This window comes from Leptodactylus fuscus, chromosome 5 (genome assembly GCF_031893055.1).
Source record: "Leptodactylus fuscus isolate aLepFus1 chromosome 5, aLepFus1.hap2, whole genome shotgun sequence".
In the NCBI taxonomy this organism is placed as follows: Eukaryota; Metazoa; Chordata; class Amphibia; order Anura; family Leptodactylidae; genus Leptodactylus; species Leptodactylus fuscus.
Genome location: NC_134269.1, coordinates 60,725,032 through 60,744,579, shown reverse-complemented (window position 1 = coordinate 60,744,579; position 19,548 = coordinate 60,725,032). Strand labels below are relative to the sequence as shown.

At 42.3% G+C, this 19,548-nt stretch overlaps 1 protein-coding gene across 1 annotated transcript in view; it reads right to left on the bottom strand.

Moving 5' to 3' along the window:
* Positions 1 to 19,548, bottom strand: part of AGBL1 (AGBL carboxypeptidase 1) — a 543,682-nt gene that overhangs the window by 297,713 nt on the left and 226,421 nt on the right. The window contains exon 19 of the mRNA XM_075273295.1: positions 8,391 to 8,520. Coding sequence (XP_075129396.1) covers positions 8,391 to 8,520 — 130 coding nt within the window. The remainder of the gene's footprint in view (positions 1 to 8,390; positions 8,521 to 19,548) is intronic.

Here is a 19,548-nt window from a genome sequence, read left to right as displayed (position 1 = left end):
AACTATGAATTATCGCATGTGGAATTATATACTTAACAAAAAAGTGTGAAACAACTGAAAATCTGTCTTATATTCTAGGTTCTGCAAAGTAGCCACCTTTTGCTTTGATTCCTGCTTTGCACACTCTTGACATTCTCTTGATGAGCTTCAAGAGGTAGTCACCTGAAATGGTCTTCCAACAGTCTTGAAGGAGTTCCCAGAGATGCTTAGCACTTGTTGGCCCTTTTGCCTTCACTCTGCAGTCCAGCTCACCCCAAACCATCTGAATTGAGTTCAGGTCTGGTGACTGTGGAGGCCAGGTCATCTAGTGTAGCACCCCATCACTCTACTTCTTGGTCAAATAGCCATTACACAGCCTGGAGGTGTGTTTGGGGTCATTGTCCTGTTCAAAAATAAATGATGGTCCAACCAAACGCAAACAGGATGGAATAGCATGCCGCTGCAAGATTCTGTGGTAGCCATGCTGGTTCAGTATGCCATCAATTTTGAATAAATTCCCAACAGTGTCACCAGTAGAGCACCCCCACACCATCACACCTCCTCCTCCATGCTTCACAGTGGGAACCAGGTATGTAGAGTCCATCTGTTCACCTTTTCTGCATTGCACAAAGACACGGTGGTTGGAACCATAGATCTCAAATTTGTACTCATCAGACCAAAGCACAGATTTCCACTAGTCTAATGTCCATTCCTTGTGTTCTTTAGCCCAAACAAGTCTCTTCTGCTTGTTGCCTGTCCTTAGCAGTTGTTTTCTAGCAGCTATTTTACCATGAAGGCCTGCTGCCCAAAGTCTCCTCTTCACACTTGTTGTAGAGATTAGAGATGAGCGAACACTAAAATGTTCGAGGTTCGAAATCCGATTCGAACAGCCGCTCACTGTTCGAGTGTTCGAACGGGTTTCAAACCCCATTATAGTCTATGGGGAACATATACTCGTTAAGGGGGAAACCCAAATCCGTCTCTGGAGGGTCACCAAGTCCACTATGACACCACAGGAAATGATGCCAACACCCTGGAATGACACTGGGACAGCAGGGGAAGCATGTCTGGGGGCATAAAAGTCATTTTATTTCATGGAAATCCCTGTCAGCTTGCGATTTTCGCAAGCTAACTTTTTCCCATAGGAATGCATTGGACAGTGCTGATTGGCCAGAGTACGGAATTCGACCAATCAGCACTGGCTCTGCTGGAGGAGGCGGAGTCTAAGATCGCTCCACACCAGTCTCCATTCTGGTCCGACCTTAGACTCCGCCTCCGCCTCCTCCAGCAGAGCCAGCGCTGATTGGTCGAATTCCGTACTCTGGCCAATCAGCGCTGGCCAATGCATTCTATTAGCATGATGAAGTAGAGCTGAATGTGTGTGCTTAGCTCAACTACGCCGGTGGAGTAGTTGAGCTAAGCACACACATTCAGCTCTGCTTCATCAGGCTAATAGAATGCAATGGCCAATCAGCGCTGGCCAATGCATTCTATTAGCGTGAGCTGAGTGTGCACAAGGGTTCCAGTGCACCCTCGGCTCTACTACATCTGATGTAGCAGAGCCAAGTGTGCACAAGGGTTCTAGTGCACCCTTAGCTCTGCTACATCAGATGTAGCAGAGCCGATAGTGCACTACCATGTTTCCCTGAAAGTAAAACAGTGTCTTACATTCTTTTTACCCCCAAAAGTCCCACTATGTCTTTCGGGGTATGTCTTATATTGGGACCCCCCCCCCCCCCCCCATCATCATCATCATCAATCATATGGATTGAAGCGACGGCACGCGAGGAGTTAAGCGGCGGCCGCCGGCAAAGTCTGTGTGCCGCTTCCATACATTGCAATGGGAGCATGCTATTCAAATAGTATTTGCGCATCTCTAACTTCAATTTAACAATTGAAGTTAGAGATGCGCAAATACTATTTGAATAGCGCGCTCCCATTGCAATGTATGGAAGCGGCCGGCGCTTAACTCCTCGCGTGTCGCCGCTTCAATCCATCCTGTCATTAAAAGAAGTTCTTTCCTCTGACTACTTCGGAATAGCCTTAAAAAAGGCCATTCGTCTCCTACCTTATACCATTGCCGGCGCCGCCTTCTTCCTGAGCTGCGTCCGCCCCGTCTGTGTCCCCGTCTCATGGATGACGCATGCGCAGTCGGCTCTGGCTGTGAGAGCCTGTTAGAGCCGACTGCGCATGCGTCATCCATGAGACCCAAAGAAAACACGGACGGGGCGGACGCAGCTGAGGAAGAAGGCAGCGCTGGCTATGGCATACGGTAGGAGACGAATAGCCTTTTTTAAGGCTATTCCGACGTGTTCAAGAGGAAAGAACTTCTTTTAATGGTAGAATCCCTTTAACCCCTCGCGTGCTGAGCGCTTCCATTCATTTCAATGGAAGCGTGCCATTGAAATGAATAGAAGCGGCTGTCACGCGGGGGGTTAACCGGCAAAGTCCTTCTTCACAGCACAGCCAATCGCGCTGTGCTGTGAGAGCCGGGGGGAACGCCCCCTCCATCTGCTCGCAGTACTCGTCCATAGACGAGCATTATCAGGGAGGGAGGGGGCGTTCCCCCGGTTCTCACAGCACAGCGGAGCCCCGTGTTTCCCCGATACAGTAGTAAGACACCCCGAAAGTAAGACAGTGTCTTACATTCTTTTTACCCCGAAAGTCCCACTATGTCTTACTTTCGGGGTACGTCTTACATTAGCCGACCTCCCTGAAACCCCCGCTACGTCTTACTATCGGGGGTGTCTTACTATCGGGGAAACACGGTAGAACCCTTGTGCACACTCGGCTCTGCTACTTCAGATGTAGCAGAGCCGAGGGTGCACTGGAACCCTTGTGCACACTCAGCTCACGCTAATAGAATGCATTGGCCAGCGCTGATTGGCCATTGCATTCTATTAGCCTGATGAAGCAGAGCTGAATGTGTGTGCTTAGCTCAACTACTCCACCGGCGTAGTTAAGCTAAGCACACACATTCAGCTCTACTTCATCATGCTAATAGAATGCATTGGCCAGCGCTGATTGGCCAGAGTACGGAATTCGACCAATCAGCGCTGGCTCTGCCGGAGGAGGCGGAGTCTAAGGTCGGACCTGAATGGAGACTGGTGTGGAGCGATCTTAGACTCTGCCTCCTCCAGCAGAGCCAGCGCTGATTGGTTGAATTCCGTACTCTGGCCAATCAGCGCTGTCCAATGCATTCCTATGGGAAAAAGTTTATCTCACAAAAATCACAATTACACCCCCGATAGAGCCCCAAAAAGTTATTTTTAATAACATTCCCACATAAATAAAGGTTATCCCTAGCTATCCCTGCCTGTACAGCTATCCCTACACGGTCTACACGACCGAAACGTCAACTATTGTGATCTATTAGTCTTTTTCATATTACTGCGACTCCTATGTCCAAAGGCACAACAAATGATGTACACGGTGTTGTAAATAAATTTATTTCCCTTTTTGGCAACAAAACCTGTGTGTGCGACAACATTTTTTGATTAATCTGATTGTGGGGTCGAAGGACCCTTTGACGTCTGCACCACACTTTCTAAATTTGTGAGTGTGCGGCACCATTGCCTTTTTTCATGTACAGCTATCCCTGTCTCATAGTCACAAAGTTCACATTCTCATATGACCCGGATTTGAAATCCACTATTCGTCTAAAATGGAGGTCACCTGATTTCGGCAGCCAATGACTTTTTCCGATTTTTTTCAATGCCCCCGTTGTCGTACCTCCTGTCCCACCTCCCCTGCGCTGTTATTGGTGCAAAAAAAGCGCCAGGGAAGGTGAGAGGGGAATCAAATTTTTCTGGAGTTTGCCACGTGATGTTCGATTCGAATGGAACACATCGAACAGCCTGATATCCAATCGAACATGTGTTCGATAGAACACTGTTCGCTCATCTCTACTAGAGATGTGTCTGCTGCTAGAACTCTGTGTGGCATTGACCTGGTCTCTAATCTGAGCTGCTGTTACTCTGCGATTTCTGAGGCTGGTGACTCGGATGAACTTATCCTCCACAACAGAGGTGACTCTTGGTCTTCCTTTACTGGGGCAGGCCTCATGTGAGCCAGTTTCTTTGTAGCGCTTGATGGTTCTTGCAACTGCACTTGGGGACACTTTCAATGTTTTCCCAATTTTTCGGACTGACTGACCTTCATTTCTTAAAGTAATGATGGCCACTCGTTTTTCTTTACCTAGCTCCTTTTTTCTTACCATAACACAAATTCCAACAGTCTATTCAGTAGGACTATCAGCTGTGTATCCACCTGACTGCTGCACAACACAACTGATGGGCCCAACCCAACTTTATAAGGCAAGAAATCCCACTTACTAAACCTGACAGGGCACACCTGTGAAGTGAAAACCATTTCCGGTGACTACCTCTTGAAGCTCATGAAGAGAATGCCAAGCGTGTGCAAAGCAGTAATCAAAGCAAAAGGTCTCTACTTTGAAGAACCTAGAATATAAGACAGATTTTCAGTTGTTTCACACTTTTTGTTAAGTATATAACTCCATAGTGTTAATTCATAGTTTTGATGCCTTCAGTGTGAATCTACAATTTTCATAGTCATGAAAATACAGAAAACTCTTTGAATAAGAAGGTGTGTCCAAACTTCTAGTCTGTATATATATATATATATATATATATATATATATATATATATATATATACACCAGTTAAAATATATGGGGCTTTCAATGGAAAAAAGGAGAAATACATTAGTGTGAACAAGCACTGAAGATGTTAGTTATACCATTATAGTGTTACAATTGTAGTAGCTAAAAGAAGAGGAGGTATACTTGTACTAAATGTATTATAGTTGTTGTTGCCTGCTTTACTATTATTACTGAACTGTTACAGAAATCATACCATTACCACTACCAAGGGCAATCTCAGCAGAATCTAGAAGATATATTCTTCTCTTCAGAGAATACAAAATGCTCTTGGTGTTCCTGGTGAGTTAAAATCAATGAGTTTTTAGAGTTGGAAAAAATCAGTGTTACATCGTCTTGTCATACAATGGCGGGCCTAAGTCAGAAGGAACAGAGATCAATACTTTTCATACCAACTTACAAATATTGACAATTTACCATGGATTGAGGACAGGCTCTGCAGGTTTCTTAGAACAGAAATGCCCAGAGAAGAGGTAACGCTGGGCTTATATCACTTGAATATTTTCCTGGCACTTACTACCTACCAGGCATTTGCAATTGCTCTCAGCTCACACATAGGATCTATGTGTTTGCTAAAAGTATAGTAAGTTTAATTCAATGAATGTGTTAGGGCATGCCAGGCAGCACAGCGTGAATAAGGCTCGAGGAAAGTGCAAAACAATCGCTTAAACCATGCAGGCAGCCAGAGTGGCACTGTTCTTGGCGCCACTACGTTCTTTAAAATGTAAAAGAAATAATACAATCGCACTCCGCTGTGAAGTTTTTGTAAAGTCACTTCATGGTTAAGTATATCAAATCTTGACGTGTCTTAACTTTCAACAGTTTAATGAATTTCAATTGAGTTTGCAATATTTTATAAATCAGAAAGTATGAAGAGCGCTTACAGTTTTCTAACATGAAAGGTAACCTTATGTATAATGTACAGGTAGTCTACAACCACTAATATCACTTCTATACCAATTATATGCTGTGGTAGGGGCTGTTGTTGGCATATCTAACTTATCTTTCTGGGTGCCAATGTGTCATCATGTTGCTGGGGAAAATCAGTTTTTAGGCTGGGGCCCCACGGGTCGGAAACGATGCGATTTGCCTGCGGTGGAAACACTGTGGGAATAATCGTGGTGTTTTACAGTAATTGCAAAGTGAATAAGATTCATGCGAATCCCATGCCCACTTTGCTGTAAAAATCACAGCGCAGACACACTGCGATTTCCAAAACCGGCGCGGCCTTGGAAATCGCAGCATGTCAATTATATCTACAGAAGCACCAGTGGCTTCCATGTAGATATAATGGTAACAGAAAGTCTGTGGAGGAAAACTTTGTGAACTTTTTGTTTAAAGTGCTACGAGAAGAACTGCACTTTTTCCTGCAGTGACTTAGCGCTGCAGATCACCCAGTGGGCCTTAGCCTTAATTTATATGCAAGTTAGTTGTCCAGTGAACTTGGGGCATGGCCGTCTTTGCTGGAGCACCTATTTTTCTTGTGTCCCTAGTACATTGGGATGTGTCAGGGTCAGTTCACACGTGAACTGCCCGCACGGGTTTTTACACCGAGAGAGCCGCGGTGAGCCGCGTCTCTCTCTTGTCAAAACCCGCCTGCCGTGACCATCGCGGTCACGGCTTTCCCCTCCGCTGTCGGCTCAAATGAATGAGCCGACATAGGAGGGAGCTGCCGCGGGCGGAAGCCGCGCGGCTGAGTCCGCGCGGCTTCCGCCTGAAGAAAGGGCATGTCCTTTCTTTTTTCCGCTAGCGGCAGCCCGCCGCTAGCGGGAAAAAAAAGCCCGGTGGTCTACATAGACCACCATTGTAAAGGGGCGGATTTTGAAGCGAAATCCGCTGTCAAAATCCGCCCCTTTGCCTATGTGTGAACTAGCCCTCAGTCTTTATATTGCGGATGAGGCTGGGTGGTGTCTTTGTTGAGAGGTTTCCTCTATAGGGACACAAAATTTGCAGCAAACTGGTTTATTTAGAAAAAAAAAGGAAAATAAATAAACATTAACTTCAGGCACACTATTAGAAAAACTAAATACAGCCTTAACTTCAGGTAAATACAAAATACAAACCTGCTCGTCTGAGCAACTAACTAAACAGAACAGATAACTTAACTATACGTGTGGCTTACTTCCAGCCACATGAACAAGACAAGTGCAATATTGTCTCACCGGACTCAGGGTTACAAGACAGAACCATACACCTCCTTTCACCTCATGGAACTGCACACAATTCAAGATCTGCAGCCTTCTTCTGGCCCAGTAATGAACCAAGGATCTACACCTGGGCTGAGGCCTACCCCAGATCTGTCCTGGACCACACATATGTCAGAAACCCGGGGATGATATATCTGGACTCCAGAACTCTGCCTGTCACCTTCTCACAGTAGGTATAGCATATAAGTGGTTTAGAAACAAGTCTGGTTGTGGTACACTCCCTTTAATGGCTGCAATGCAAAATCTATAACAGAGCCCTTTAACTTACACTACTTACACTTGATTTCTACATATTGATAATGTCATATCCTTGCATGTGAATGTCTTCTACAAAAAAAAACAAAAAAACTTAGGGGTCATTCACACTACCACTGGTGACCATCAGTAATGTCCATTGCCATTGTCTGTTACAAGATTTTAGCTATGGACGCTAGATGAACCATCACAAATCCATTGAAATTTCCATTCATTCCAATGGAATGTTATCTAGTGACCGTTAGTGTCCATTTTACACCAAATCCATCACGTCCGTTATTTTTTTCATGGACAAAAAAATCCGACATGCAGGACTTGTGTGAAAAAAAAAAAAGTTTCATGACGAACGACAATTGTCCGTTATTTTTTCACATTAAAATCTATGAGTAAGGGCTCGTTCACATCTGAGCCCAGGGTCTCCGTTACACAGGTTTCCGTTTCCTGCCCGAAACTGGACAGGAAACAGAAACCCGCAGGCATTTTTCAAACCCATTCAAATGAATGGGTTTGAAAAGTGTCCGACCGTGAGCGCCGGTGAGTGTTTTGTGCTCTATGCGGCGAAACCGTCGGACATGCAGGACTTTGTGTCTGGTTTGAAAAAACCCAGTTTCATCGCAGAGAGCACAAAACACTCACGGCCGGATATGGTCTGATAGGTTTCCATCTTCTGTCTGCATCCCCAATCCTGCGTGAGAACTCTCCAGTGCCTCCTCCATCTTCTTCAGGAACGGCCTCTTCATGCGTCTTTTTCCGGTGCTGGTGGTAAAAATTCTAGGCCTTGGCAGAACAGACTGCACATGCCCGCAGCCACAAAAAATTTTTCTTGTGGCCTGTGGGCATGCGCAGTCGGGTTTGCCACAGGCCCGAGGCCTAGAAGTTTGACCGCCAGTGCCGAGTGCTCGGGCCTGCTCCCAGTGCTACAAGAGAACTCACTTGCATACCAACAAAAAACGGGATTTATACCGAACGGCGGCACAGTGAAGACATCTAAAGGTAGGAGAAGAATAGCCTTTCTTAAGGCTATTCCTACGTGTTAGTCACAAAAAATTGTGTTTTAATGATAGGATCCCTTTAATTTCAAACAAAATAAATAGGATGTGAAAAGAAAAGTGAGGATAGATAAAAATCCAACCACTTGACAACCAGCGGTTGTTCTGGGCTGAGGAAATACGTCCTGGTCCTACATTCTGGTCCTGGTCCTGGTTACATTTTTATACTATTTATTACAATGGAGCACGTTATATATAATACAGATTTTGGAGTGGACTCACCAGTGGTGTTCTACCAATGCTGTTCAGGTAGTACAATAGCCCCTTCACGTGATAAATAGTCGGCTGTAGATTACACTTGGGTGATAACCATTGTCTGTTTAAGTCTTCAGCATTCAAGGAACATCTGTGACTAAAACAAAAAGTGGAAAGCATAAATGATTTGCCAGTCCATCTAGGACTTAAATTTTCAATGAATGCAACTGTGTAACAACACTACCTACAGTAACATATTTATGTGTAATAACTGGATAGAATATTGAGTACAGGCGGAAAGGTTGCAGATGGACACCAGCAGTTTGCTTTAAAATCCATTAACATGAATGGGTTTTAAAACTGACCGCCGGGAAGTTTCTCTGGGGATTAGGATGGAAACCCCTAGATAGACAGCAGTGGTAGTACGAACGCGACATAACTCAGCCATGATGTGCAGTCAGACCACAATACAGAGTTACAGAGCAAGGTCACCAAGTGCTCATAGTGCATAAAAGTCACCAACGCAGAGTCAGTAATTGCAGAGTACAAAGCTTCTCTGGCTTTAACATCAGCTCGTAAAATGCATCAGGAACTTCATGGCCATAGCACGCCTTATATCACCAAGCATGAGCATCAGATGGAGTGGTATAAAGCACACCAACCACTGGACTCTCCAACAGTAGAAATATGTTCTTTACAGTGTCAAATCATACTTCCTTATGTACCAGTCTTATGGATGGATGAGTGTTTTTTTGGTAAATGCCAGGAGAACATTACCTGCCTGACTGCATTGGCCCATCTGTATAGTTTGGTGGAGGAGGGATAATGGTGTGGATTGTTTTCAGGGAAATATTAATGCCTTAGTATACCAAGACATTTAGGACAATTGCATGTTTTCATCTTTATGGAAAAAGCATGGGGAAGGTCCATTTCTGTTTGGACATGACTGTGTTCCAGTGCACAAAGTAAACTCCATAAAGGCATAGATAGGCGAGTTCTGAACACATAGTCCTGAACTCAATCCCATTAAACACCTTTGGGATAACGTAAAACGGAGACTGCAAGCCAGGTCCTTTGGCTCAACATCAGTGTCTGATCTCACGCATGCTTTTCTATAGGATCGTACAAAAATTCCCACAGATCTGCTCCAAAATCTTGTACAAATCGTTCGTGAAAGCTGTTTTTGCTGCAAAAGAGGGGAAGACTTCATATTATAGTCTATACTCTTGGTATAATGTGTAGCTGTCATAACTAGAGATGAGTGAGTAGTACTCGATCGAGTAGGTATTCGATCGAATACTACGGTATTCGAAATACTCATACTCAATCGAGTACCACTCGCTATTCGAAAGGAAAAGTTCGATGCAGAACCAGCATTGATTGGCCGAATGCTATACAGTCGGCCAATCAATGCTGGTTCTTCTCCTACCTTTAGAAGTCTTCTCCCTGCAGCTTCCCCGCGGCGTCTACCGGCTCTTCATTCACTCTGCCAGGCATCGGGCCTGGGCAGAGCCGACTTTGCATGCCTGCTTATAGTGCGGGCATGCGCAGTCAGCTCTGTCCAGGCCCGATGCCAGGCAGAGTGAATTCAGAGTCGGAAGATGCCGCGGGGATGCTGCACGGAGAAGACTTCTTGGAGGATCCAGCCCAACCCTCACTCGTGGACTTGGTAAGTATAATTTGATCGAACGTTGCCTACCCCTGAAACGAGCATTTTCCCCCCATACAGTATAATAGGGTTCGATATTCAATTTGAGTAGTCGAATATTGAGGGGCTACTCGAAACGAATCTCGAATCTCGAACATTTTACTGTTCACTCATCTCTAGTCATAACACTTTTATCCATGTAGTGTGTGTCCATAAGTAATGAATGCAAAGGCATAAACATACATAGGGAGGAGATGAGAGATTTGCTTGTATTGGTGCAAAGAGGATTTTAAACATTAAATATATTCTCTTTTGCTTTTACAACATGAAATGGAAAAGCCCTTTAACATCTCTCGTCTTGAATAAAATGGTCGTGACTACTGTTTTCTTTACTCCTTCTGTTATCACACTAGATACGAACAAACACAGTTCAAGCCATTGTGAACTGCAGTCAAGGATGAAGAAAAAAAGATCTACCGCTGATATTAAAGATGAAGCAACAGTCTGGAAATGGCTTTGTCTGCTACAATTTAATGAAACTCTTTTCTGTATTTGTCAAGTCTTCTTTAAGTTGAAGCCACCGATGTTTTAATTAAATGAAACTATTATTAAGTAATAAAAAAAACAGAACGTGGTAACAATTTCTTTACAATGAAGCACAAACTTCAGTGGAAAATTAAAAATGGGAAGATTTGAAATAGTTTTTTGATTATGAGAACCATTATTTTATACAATTTGTCCATGGATTATTTCTACTCTTCCCGCAGCGACATTTAGTAGCGACCTCAAGTACATAACCATTAGTTTATAGAAGGACTTACATATGATAGATATTATATCTGTGTAGAAAAAAATCTTTATATCAAGCACAGGATGTTTATAAATGCTGATGGGATTGAAATGAGGACAACCATGTTTATTCCATTCTAAAGCAAAATCGCCTTGAAGAATAAGTAGTTGTCCCACTTTTTATTTCAGTGGTGAAAACTTGACATACTAATTATCTTGTCAGAGTATTCAAAGCCTAATTTTACTTGCAAATCATATTTTTGTAAAGTTAAACAGTATTTGGGGTGGGCAAAACAAACATACAAAAAAGACATAACTTCTACTACCTACTAAAATCCATATATACAATAAAACACTATATATCCTACTTATATTATAAATGTGAAAGTTTGGATGTTTGTGTGTTTGTTACTCTTTCACGCAAAAATGGCTGAATGGATTTGGATGAAATTTGGCACATAGATAGTTTGTAATCTCAATTAATACATAGGCTTCTTTTTATCCTGGTAAATGACATGGCTTCACGACTGTTATGAATTTATGTTCATATACTATATTAAACTGCTGTTGCCGGCAGGAGAATCAGCTAATTACAGTTTGCTGATAAAGCCTGGTCTGTTATCTCTCTATGTAAACACACAGATAACACCAAGTCCTTTCTGTACAAGTATCTGCATATTATCTGATCTGCATAAGTGTTCTGTGTCCTGTTCAGCCAGAGGGAGGGGGGGAGACAAATACACAAAGTGAAAAGCAGACACTGCAGGCAGACTGATGAAATACTAAGATGGGAAAACCCCTTCAATCCAAATTGACAGTTTTCCAATTTTAAACATGCCGAGAAAAGGAAAATCTAATTTGTTGCAGAATTCTCAAAAAACACAAGCTATGAAGGTAGCCAGAAGTCAACAGACTTCTCCTCAAGCAGAGCTGAGGAAGATTGAGCAAGTTAGGCAGCAATGCCAAGAGCAAGATCATTATATGGCATCCCAGCAAGCTGCTGAGATCCCAGAACAGTCAAAGGTTGCAGCACGAGGAACAGGTTCACCAGCAGGCCAGCTTGAGAGCTGCCAAAACACTGGGGCAGGCGAACCATTGATGTCAGCAATTTTCTGAATATAGGCGGATCATCAACACCAACAACACGCACATGAAGTAGTGGGAAGAAGCTAGAAGCCCATGTGCAGACTGACACTCGAGGCCGCAAAATATAGAACAGGGTCTATTGCAGTCCTATTTTGCAACCATTGCACGGTAGCACATGGGGTAGCAACCATTGCACGGTAGCACATTCCACACCTGCACAACCAACAACGTGTGCAACCAACACCTGGCTAATTGTAGATCACACCATACAGAGAACTGAAAAATTCTTAAGTTGTGATATCCCTCCTACTATTTTTTACCTTTATCTTTTTATCTGTACGTACTGTCACTCTAATGTCTCTACCGGAGCTTTGTATTTGTATTTTATATTATTATTGTATTATCTATGCTGCTGTAGCACACTGACTTTCTCCATGGTGGAACTATTAAAGGATTATCTAATCTTATCCCCATGTCTCCCACGTGTTGCCCATGCTTTTAATTCATGGCCGGGCAGTTGCATCACGGCCGTTTTCAACTGGCCTAAGATTGACATTGGAAACTTAATAAATTACCCCCATTGGGCTTAATGTTTTAAGATGCACCAAAGTGATTAAAAATCTCCAGCCACTTAACTCTGGATCACCATGAGAGGTCCTGTGCACCAGAACTGAAATCTAAACCAATAAAGGATTATTGTGACTATGCTGCCACAATAAAAAAGATCATGCACTGGAAATCCAGTTTCCCAAATACATATTAGATTATCAGCCAGTCCTTTTGAAGTCGGCAAGTTTGGTCAGCTTTATGGTAGGTTCACACTAGCATCGCCTCTCCGTTGTTCTGATCCAGAACAACAAATAGTCAGACCACTAAAATAGTGGCAACACACAGAACCCGATGGACTTCATTGACTTTCATCTCCAACAGATGTGAACGTAGTCTAAAAGGGCATAAAGCAATTTATTTTCTCTACTTGTAAAGCAACTATGTACTATACTTGCACAGTAAGGCAGTACGTTCATGGTCATAATAAAAGTAATACAGCACCCATAGCATCCTTCTATTTTTCTGTATGAATCAGATTTTATATGAGTGCTGTATTACTGAGATATTCTGCACAGGCAGCATTGCTTACATAGTAGAGTAACCTTATAATATGGCATCGTACTGTGGCAACCAATATGCCTTCGACCCAGTAGCACGGAATGTCAATAACCTAAAAATTGCCTTGTATCAATGGTTATAATTTGTACAGATATCATTTACAAGGGTTTATACACATATTAATGTCTATTACATAAACAATATTTTCACCCACTACAAACTACAGAAATATTTCACATAAATAGCTCATCTTGTTGCAATTCTCAAGATACATCCAAAGGGGGATAAATAACAGAAGACGCAGAGAAGCATAAAGTAAATAGTTATAAAGAAAATTTAAGGCCCCAGCTGTAAGGATAAACTTATTTTAAAATCTCCTGTCCATTACAGTTAAATGTCGAGACAGGACCCAACATAGCTTGTGAATGATGGCTGATGTGATAATGGCGCCTTGGGCACTGTAAGTCATAAACTCTAAAGGGAGGCAGAGAGCTCAATGTTTAGAGAACATCGCCACTCGCTGTGCATTGTAACAACGGTCACAGCAAAATAAGATGAATATCGAGGGATATTTATATATATATAAAAAAATAGATAGAAAATATCCCAATCTCCTTATGACATTATGAATGAGTAGCAAGACACTATGAAGCATTCTGAATTTTTAAACTGCAAAATGTTCTTATACCTTCCATTTTTAGGGAACTTTGGAATAAACAATACTAAAATAAAACTAGGTACTGCATACATTTTGCATAGTGCAGACCATTACTATACAGAACACATTTTAGAATGGAAAATCACATTATTTACATTGGCTTACCTAGAAATAAGCAACTGGAAGGAACAATATAATATTATATTTTTTTTGTAAGAGCTCCAAACATTTGTAAGTTTTAGTTTTCAGCACATATTATGGCACTATATAGTAAGCTAAAAACAGTTTTTAATTATATGTTTATTTTATATTTGGGTCTTTAAATCAATTTCTGTCTATGAGAGTACAGGTCAGATAATATAATAATAATAATACATTTTATTTATATAGCGCCAACATATTCCGCAGCACTGTACAATTTATAGGGTTCAGATACAGACATACATAACAAAGAACGTCATTTCACACAATGGGACTGAGGGCCCTGCTCAAAAGAGCTTACAATCTATGAGGTAGAGGGGGTGACACAAGAGGTAGCAGGGGCGGCATTGCTTATACAGTGTTCAGACAATTTTGTGCATTAGGAATTGTGATAGGCTTGTCTGAAAAGATGCGTCTTTAGTTTGCGTTTGAAACTGTAGAAGTTGGGAGTTAATCTTATTGTCCGGGGTAGAGCATTCCAGAGAGGTGGTGCAGCTCGGGAGAAGTCTTGTATACGAGCGTGGGAGGTTCTGATAATAGAGGATGTAAGTGTTAGGTCATTGAGTGAGCGAAGAGCACGGGTTGGGCGGTAGACAGAGATGAGGGAAGAAATGTAGGGAGGTGCGGCATTATGGAGAGCCTTGTGGATGAGAGTAATAACTTTATATTTTATTCTATAATGAATAGGCAGCCAATGTAGTGACTGGCACAGACCGGAGGCATCGCTGTAGCGTCTAGCCTGATAGATGAGCCTGGCTGCTGCATTCAGAATAGATTGTAGAGGAGAGAGTTTAGTGAGGGGAAGACCGATTAGTAAGGAATTACAGTAGTCAAGGCGAGAATGAATCAGAGAGACAATAAGTGTCTTTAGTGTATCTCTGGTAAGGAAAGGGCGTATTCTGGAGATGTTTTTGAGGTGGAAGTGACATGAACGTGCGAGTGATTCAATATGAGGGGTGAAGGAAAGGTCTGCGTCAAATATGACCCCAAGGCAGCGGGCCTGCTGCCTAGGAGTTATAGTAAGGCCTGAGACTGCAATGGATATATCAGGGACAGATCTGTTAGATGGTGGAAACAGTAGTAGTTCAGTCTTAGAGAGATTTAGTTTCAGATAGAGCGAGGACATGATATTAGAGACAGCAGAGAGACAGTCACTGGTGTTCTGTATGAGTGCAGGGGTGATGTCACGGGAAGATGTGTATAATTGGGTGTCATCAGCATAAAGATGGTACCTGAAGCCAAATCTGGCGATGGTTTGTCCAATGGGGGCTGTGTAGAGAGAAAAGAGCAGGGGGCCGAGGACCGAGCCCTGAGGAACCCCAACAGCAAGGGAAAGAGGGGAGGAGACAGAGCCCGCAAATGATACACTGAAAGTGCGGTCTGAGAGATAAGAGGAGAACCAGGAGAGCGCAGTGTCATTGAGGCCGACTGAGCGGAGCATAGTGAGGAGAAGTTGATGGTCAACAGTGTCAAAAGCTGCAGAGAGGTCCAGAAGAATAAGAAGAGTCACCATTGGATTTAGCCTTTAGTAGATCATTAGAGACTTTTGTGAGAGCTGTTTCAGTAGAGTGCAGAGCGCGAAAACCAGATTGTAAGGGGTCAAGCAGAGAGTTAGCAGAGAGATAACGGATTAACCGAGAGTAAACCAGGCGTTCCAAAAGTTTAGAGATGAAGGGGAGGTTAGAGATGGGTCGATAGTTAGCAGCACAGGATGGGTCCAGGGAGGGTTTTTTCAGTAGCGGGATTATAACAGCATGCTTGAAGGAGGATGGGAAGATTCCAGAAGAGAGAGAGAGGTTAAATATTTTAGTAAGGTAAGTAGTGACAGCAGGGGACAGAGATTGGAGAAGGTGTGAGGGGAAGGGGTCACTACTGCAGGTTGTGGGGCGAGATGAAGAAAGTAGCTGGGAAACTTCCTCTTCTGTGACATGTTCAAAAGATGAGAATGGACAGTCTAAAGTGCGGCTGGTGAGGGGATCAGTACTATCGTAGGTGTGGGAGTCAATGCCACCTGGGGCTTGGGCAGTAATTTCCTGACGGATCTTATCAATTTTATCATGGAAATACATGGCCAGGTCATCAGCACTAAGGTCTGTGAATGGCGTCTGCACCTTGGGTGTGAGTAAGGAGTGAAAGGTTTCAAAAAGCCTTTTAGGGTTGCTGGAGAGAGAAGAGATGAGGGCGGTGAAATAGTCTTGTTTGGCGAGGTAAAGGGCAGAGCTATATGTTTTAAGCATAAACTTGAAGTGGAGGAAATCTGCAGGTGAGCGTGTGTTATGCACATGCTTGTACAGAACAGACTCCGTGTTATCTGTGTGTTTACATACATAGATAACAGACTCGACTTTATCAGCAAACTGCAATTAGCTGAACAGATTGTCCTGCCAGCATTCAGTAAGTGACATCACTTGTCCTATCTCCCAGGTCTGTGGTTATAGCAATGCAGTGTAAACGATAGGAGGAATAAGGTCACATAGCAGACAAACAAAGCAGCATTTCTAAAGAAATATATTTAGGAAAAGTCTTCAATTTACATAAGCTACCAGTATAGTTAAGATCCTTGAAATGGGATAACCTCTTTAAGATGCCCAAACACTTTATACCAAAGTTGTTGAAATTTGATGATTCTGACTAAAACAATCAATTAAATAATCGTTTTAGCCACCTAATAACATTATTGCCTGGAAAAAAAGTTGGTTGTGTTTTGAAATTTTGGTTTGAGAGTTGGACTAAAGATATTACATTCATATTGAAAGATCATTAGCAGTAACATCCCCAGAAACATAATTGTTCATCACCTGTTGTTGCTGAAAAAATATTTATGATCAGTCTGACTGACTGTAACAGAGAGTGATCATTCACCAGTCATTCGATGGTTGTTCGACCATCAACCTATTTTTATCAAGGTGTATGGCCACCTTAAGAAACACATATCTGGAAAACCTCTGATTTGATGACATCTCTGTTTTCCACAGCAGAAGATATATGGTAGGGCTAATGTCTGGCAGTTTCTACAGATATAAGATTGTCAGCCGAAACCATTAAAGGTTGCAGGAAAATAACAGGAATTATAGGTCTATGGTTACTTTGCATCAAGAAGATCTAGATACGAAGTAGCAAAGGTAAGATCAGTATATTTTCGGTCAGTCTTTTTGTCTGTTTCTCTTTAGTTTTTTTTTTTACCACTTGCTTTACTGATTATATATAGGAAATTGTATTTTTCTTAATGTTAGCATGGCTTTCTCCTAACACTTTGGTGTTCTTCCAAATGCCAATAGCTTGCTGGTAGACTAACTGGCTTGCTGTGAATTTGGCTCTGGTGTGTGTGAGATATGGGTATTAGATCCAAAGGAAAAGTAAGTGTTTCTAGATAAGAAAATAAATAATATAGTCATATCTGTTCCTGTACATATCAGGTTATGTAATCTCATCTCACCATCTCAAATAGATATATCAGGAATATAGTCAAGTCCCATAGCATCGGTGTCTAAGTGGTCCTTAACACAATGTTGACAGAAAGTACTGTACTGTAGTGGCGTAACTAAAGTTTTGTGGGACCTGGTGCAATCTTTTTCCGGGGCCCCTACCTTACCTACCCCCTACAGCGAATGTGATGGTTATGAGAGCTAAGGAGTTTAATCAACCTTAGTGTGGTTAGGGTAATCTGTGGGTTTCCTTGGCTTATGGGTCAGATGGAAGCTGTAATCTCAATATTGATGCCAGTACCTATGGGCCCCTTAAGGTTCCTGGACCCCAGTGCAACTGCACCCTCTGCACCCCCTCAAGTTAAACCCCTTCTGTACTGTATGAACATAGACTTCACCTTGATTTCTAAAAATTGTGCTGTAGCTATGAATTTTGGCTATGAACAATGTGCTAAAGACATGTAAGATAAAATAACATTTTAGTCAAAGAAATTCCAAAAGTGGGTTTACACTTTCATTATTTCCACAACAGTATTATTTGCATCCTGTATACTATTACTAGTTTCTTTTTTCAGTATAATCTGTCGCTTGTATGGAAACACAGTAGTCACTGCACACAGTTTTGGTCATTGACAAAATTGGTATGGTATGTATGCATTGCCCGTAATTGCAAGTAAAAAGAAATCACAACAAGACATCTTATTTTTCATATGTGAGTCTGTTGGAAACAAGTTTTGAGTATGGGGTTTAGGTAGTGATTAAGAGAACAGGAAATTGAAATAAGAATGAGATCAGCTGGGTATCATTTTGCCACATACTGCACAGAAAAGGTCATTTCATCTGTCCCTGGGCTCTTCTTCTTCATATTCCTATAGCTAGGATTTTGACAAAAACGTACAAAGTAACAAACTGAATCTGAAGAAAGAACAAAATACTCTATCAGTATTAAAATGATGTGTCAATAAGTAATAGTGTGCTGTACATAGATAACAATGCAAAATGCCTTTGCATTTACAGAGACGAATAAGTTTCCGAAAGTAAGGGTGCATGCACACTACGTAACGCCGGGCGTGTATGAGAGCCGTACACGCCGGCGTTACAGCAGGGCTGCCGAACACTTCCCATTCACTTCAATGGGAGCGCTCGTAAACGCCGCTGTTACGAGCGCTCCCATTGAAGTGAATGGGAAGTGTTCGGCAGTCTGCCGTAATGCCGGCGTGTACGGCTCTCATACACGCCCGGCGTTACGTAGTGTGCATGCACCCTAAGAGTGTAACCTTGGAGGTTCCTGACTATATATAAAGCATAACTCTAATATTCTGTTAATAAGTGAATACATCCACAGCTGGAGGACATCTTTAGCGTTCATCGGCAGACTATAGACTACTTTTTATGGTAATCTTATATTTTACTGATAGAGGGACGTATTAATAATGCCACACATTGTGAGGGGTCATGATAGATGAACTTAGCTGAGGTTACATACAAAGCAAACCTAGACCCTGGCATTGATATATGACATTTTTGTAAAAAGAAAGGTGGCACAAAACGTAATTTTGCTTTTGTGCCACCTTTCTTTTTACAAAAATGTGATATAGTAATGCCAATGTCTAGGTTTGCTTTGTATGTACTTAATAAAACTCTGAAACTTTGGCTACATTTATCAACACATCAGGGTCAGAAAAAATATGCTTTCATAAATATGATAGACCAGATGCCAGGACTAACATTTCTAATGATGCATTTTAGGCAAAATAACACATTTTGATTCCTTTTTATTTTATTGTGATTTTTTTGGTGACAGACAAGAAAATCACAATCCTGGTATCATTCTTTAGGGTCCATTCACATGGAGGAAAATGGTGATGAATTTGGTGTGGAATTTCAGCGCTGAAAAAAAAGCGTCCCATTGACTTCAAAGGGTTCTGCTAACTTTTTTCCGCTAATGGAATAAAAAGCTAGCAGAAAACATTGAAGTCAATGGGAGTCTTTTTTTTCAGTGCTGAAATTCCACATCAAATTCATCACCATTTTCTTCCATGTGAATGGACCCTTAGCTTTGTTTATACCGTGTTTCCCCGAAAGTAGGACACCCCCAAAAGTAAGGCATGTGGGGGGTTTCTGTTGAATTGCCTGATATAAGGCACCCCCCCCTGAAAATAAGGCATGCCCGGCAGTGGTAGGCGTGGCTTAGCGGGGGAGTTGCTTAGCAGAGCTTTTGTGGGCGGAGCTTAGCGATACCCACTTCACTGACACAGCAGCCATGCTCTG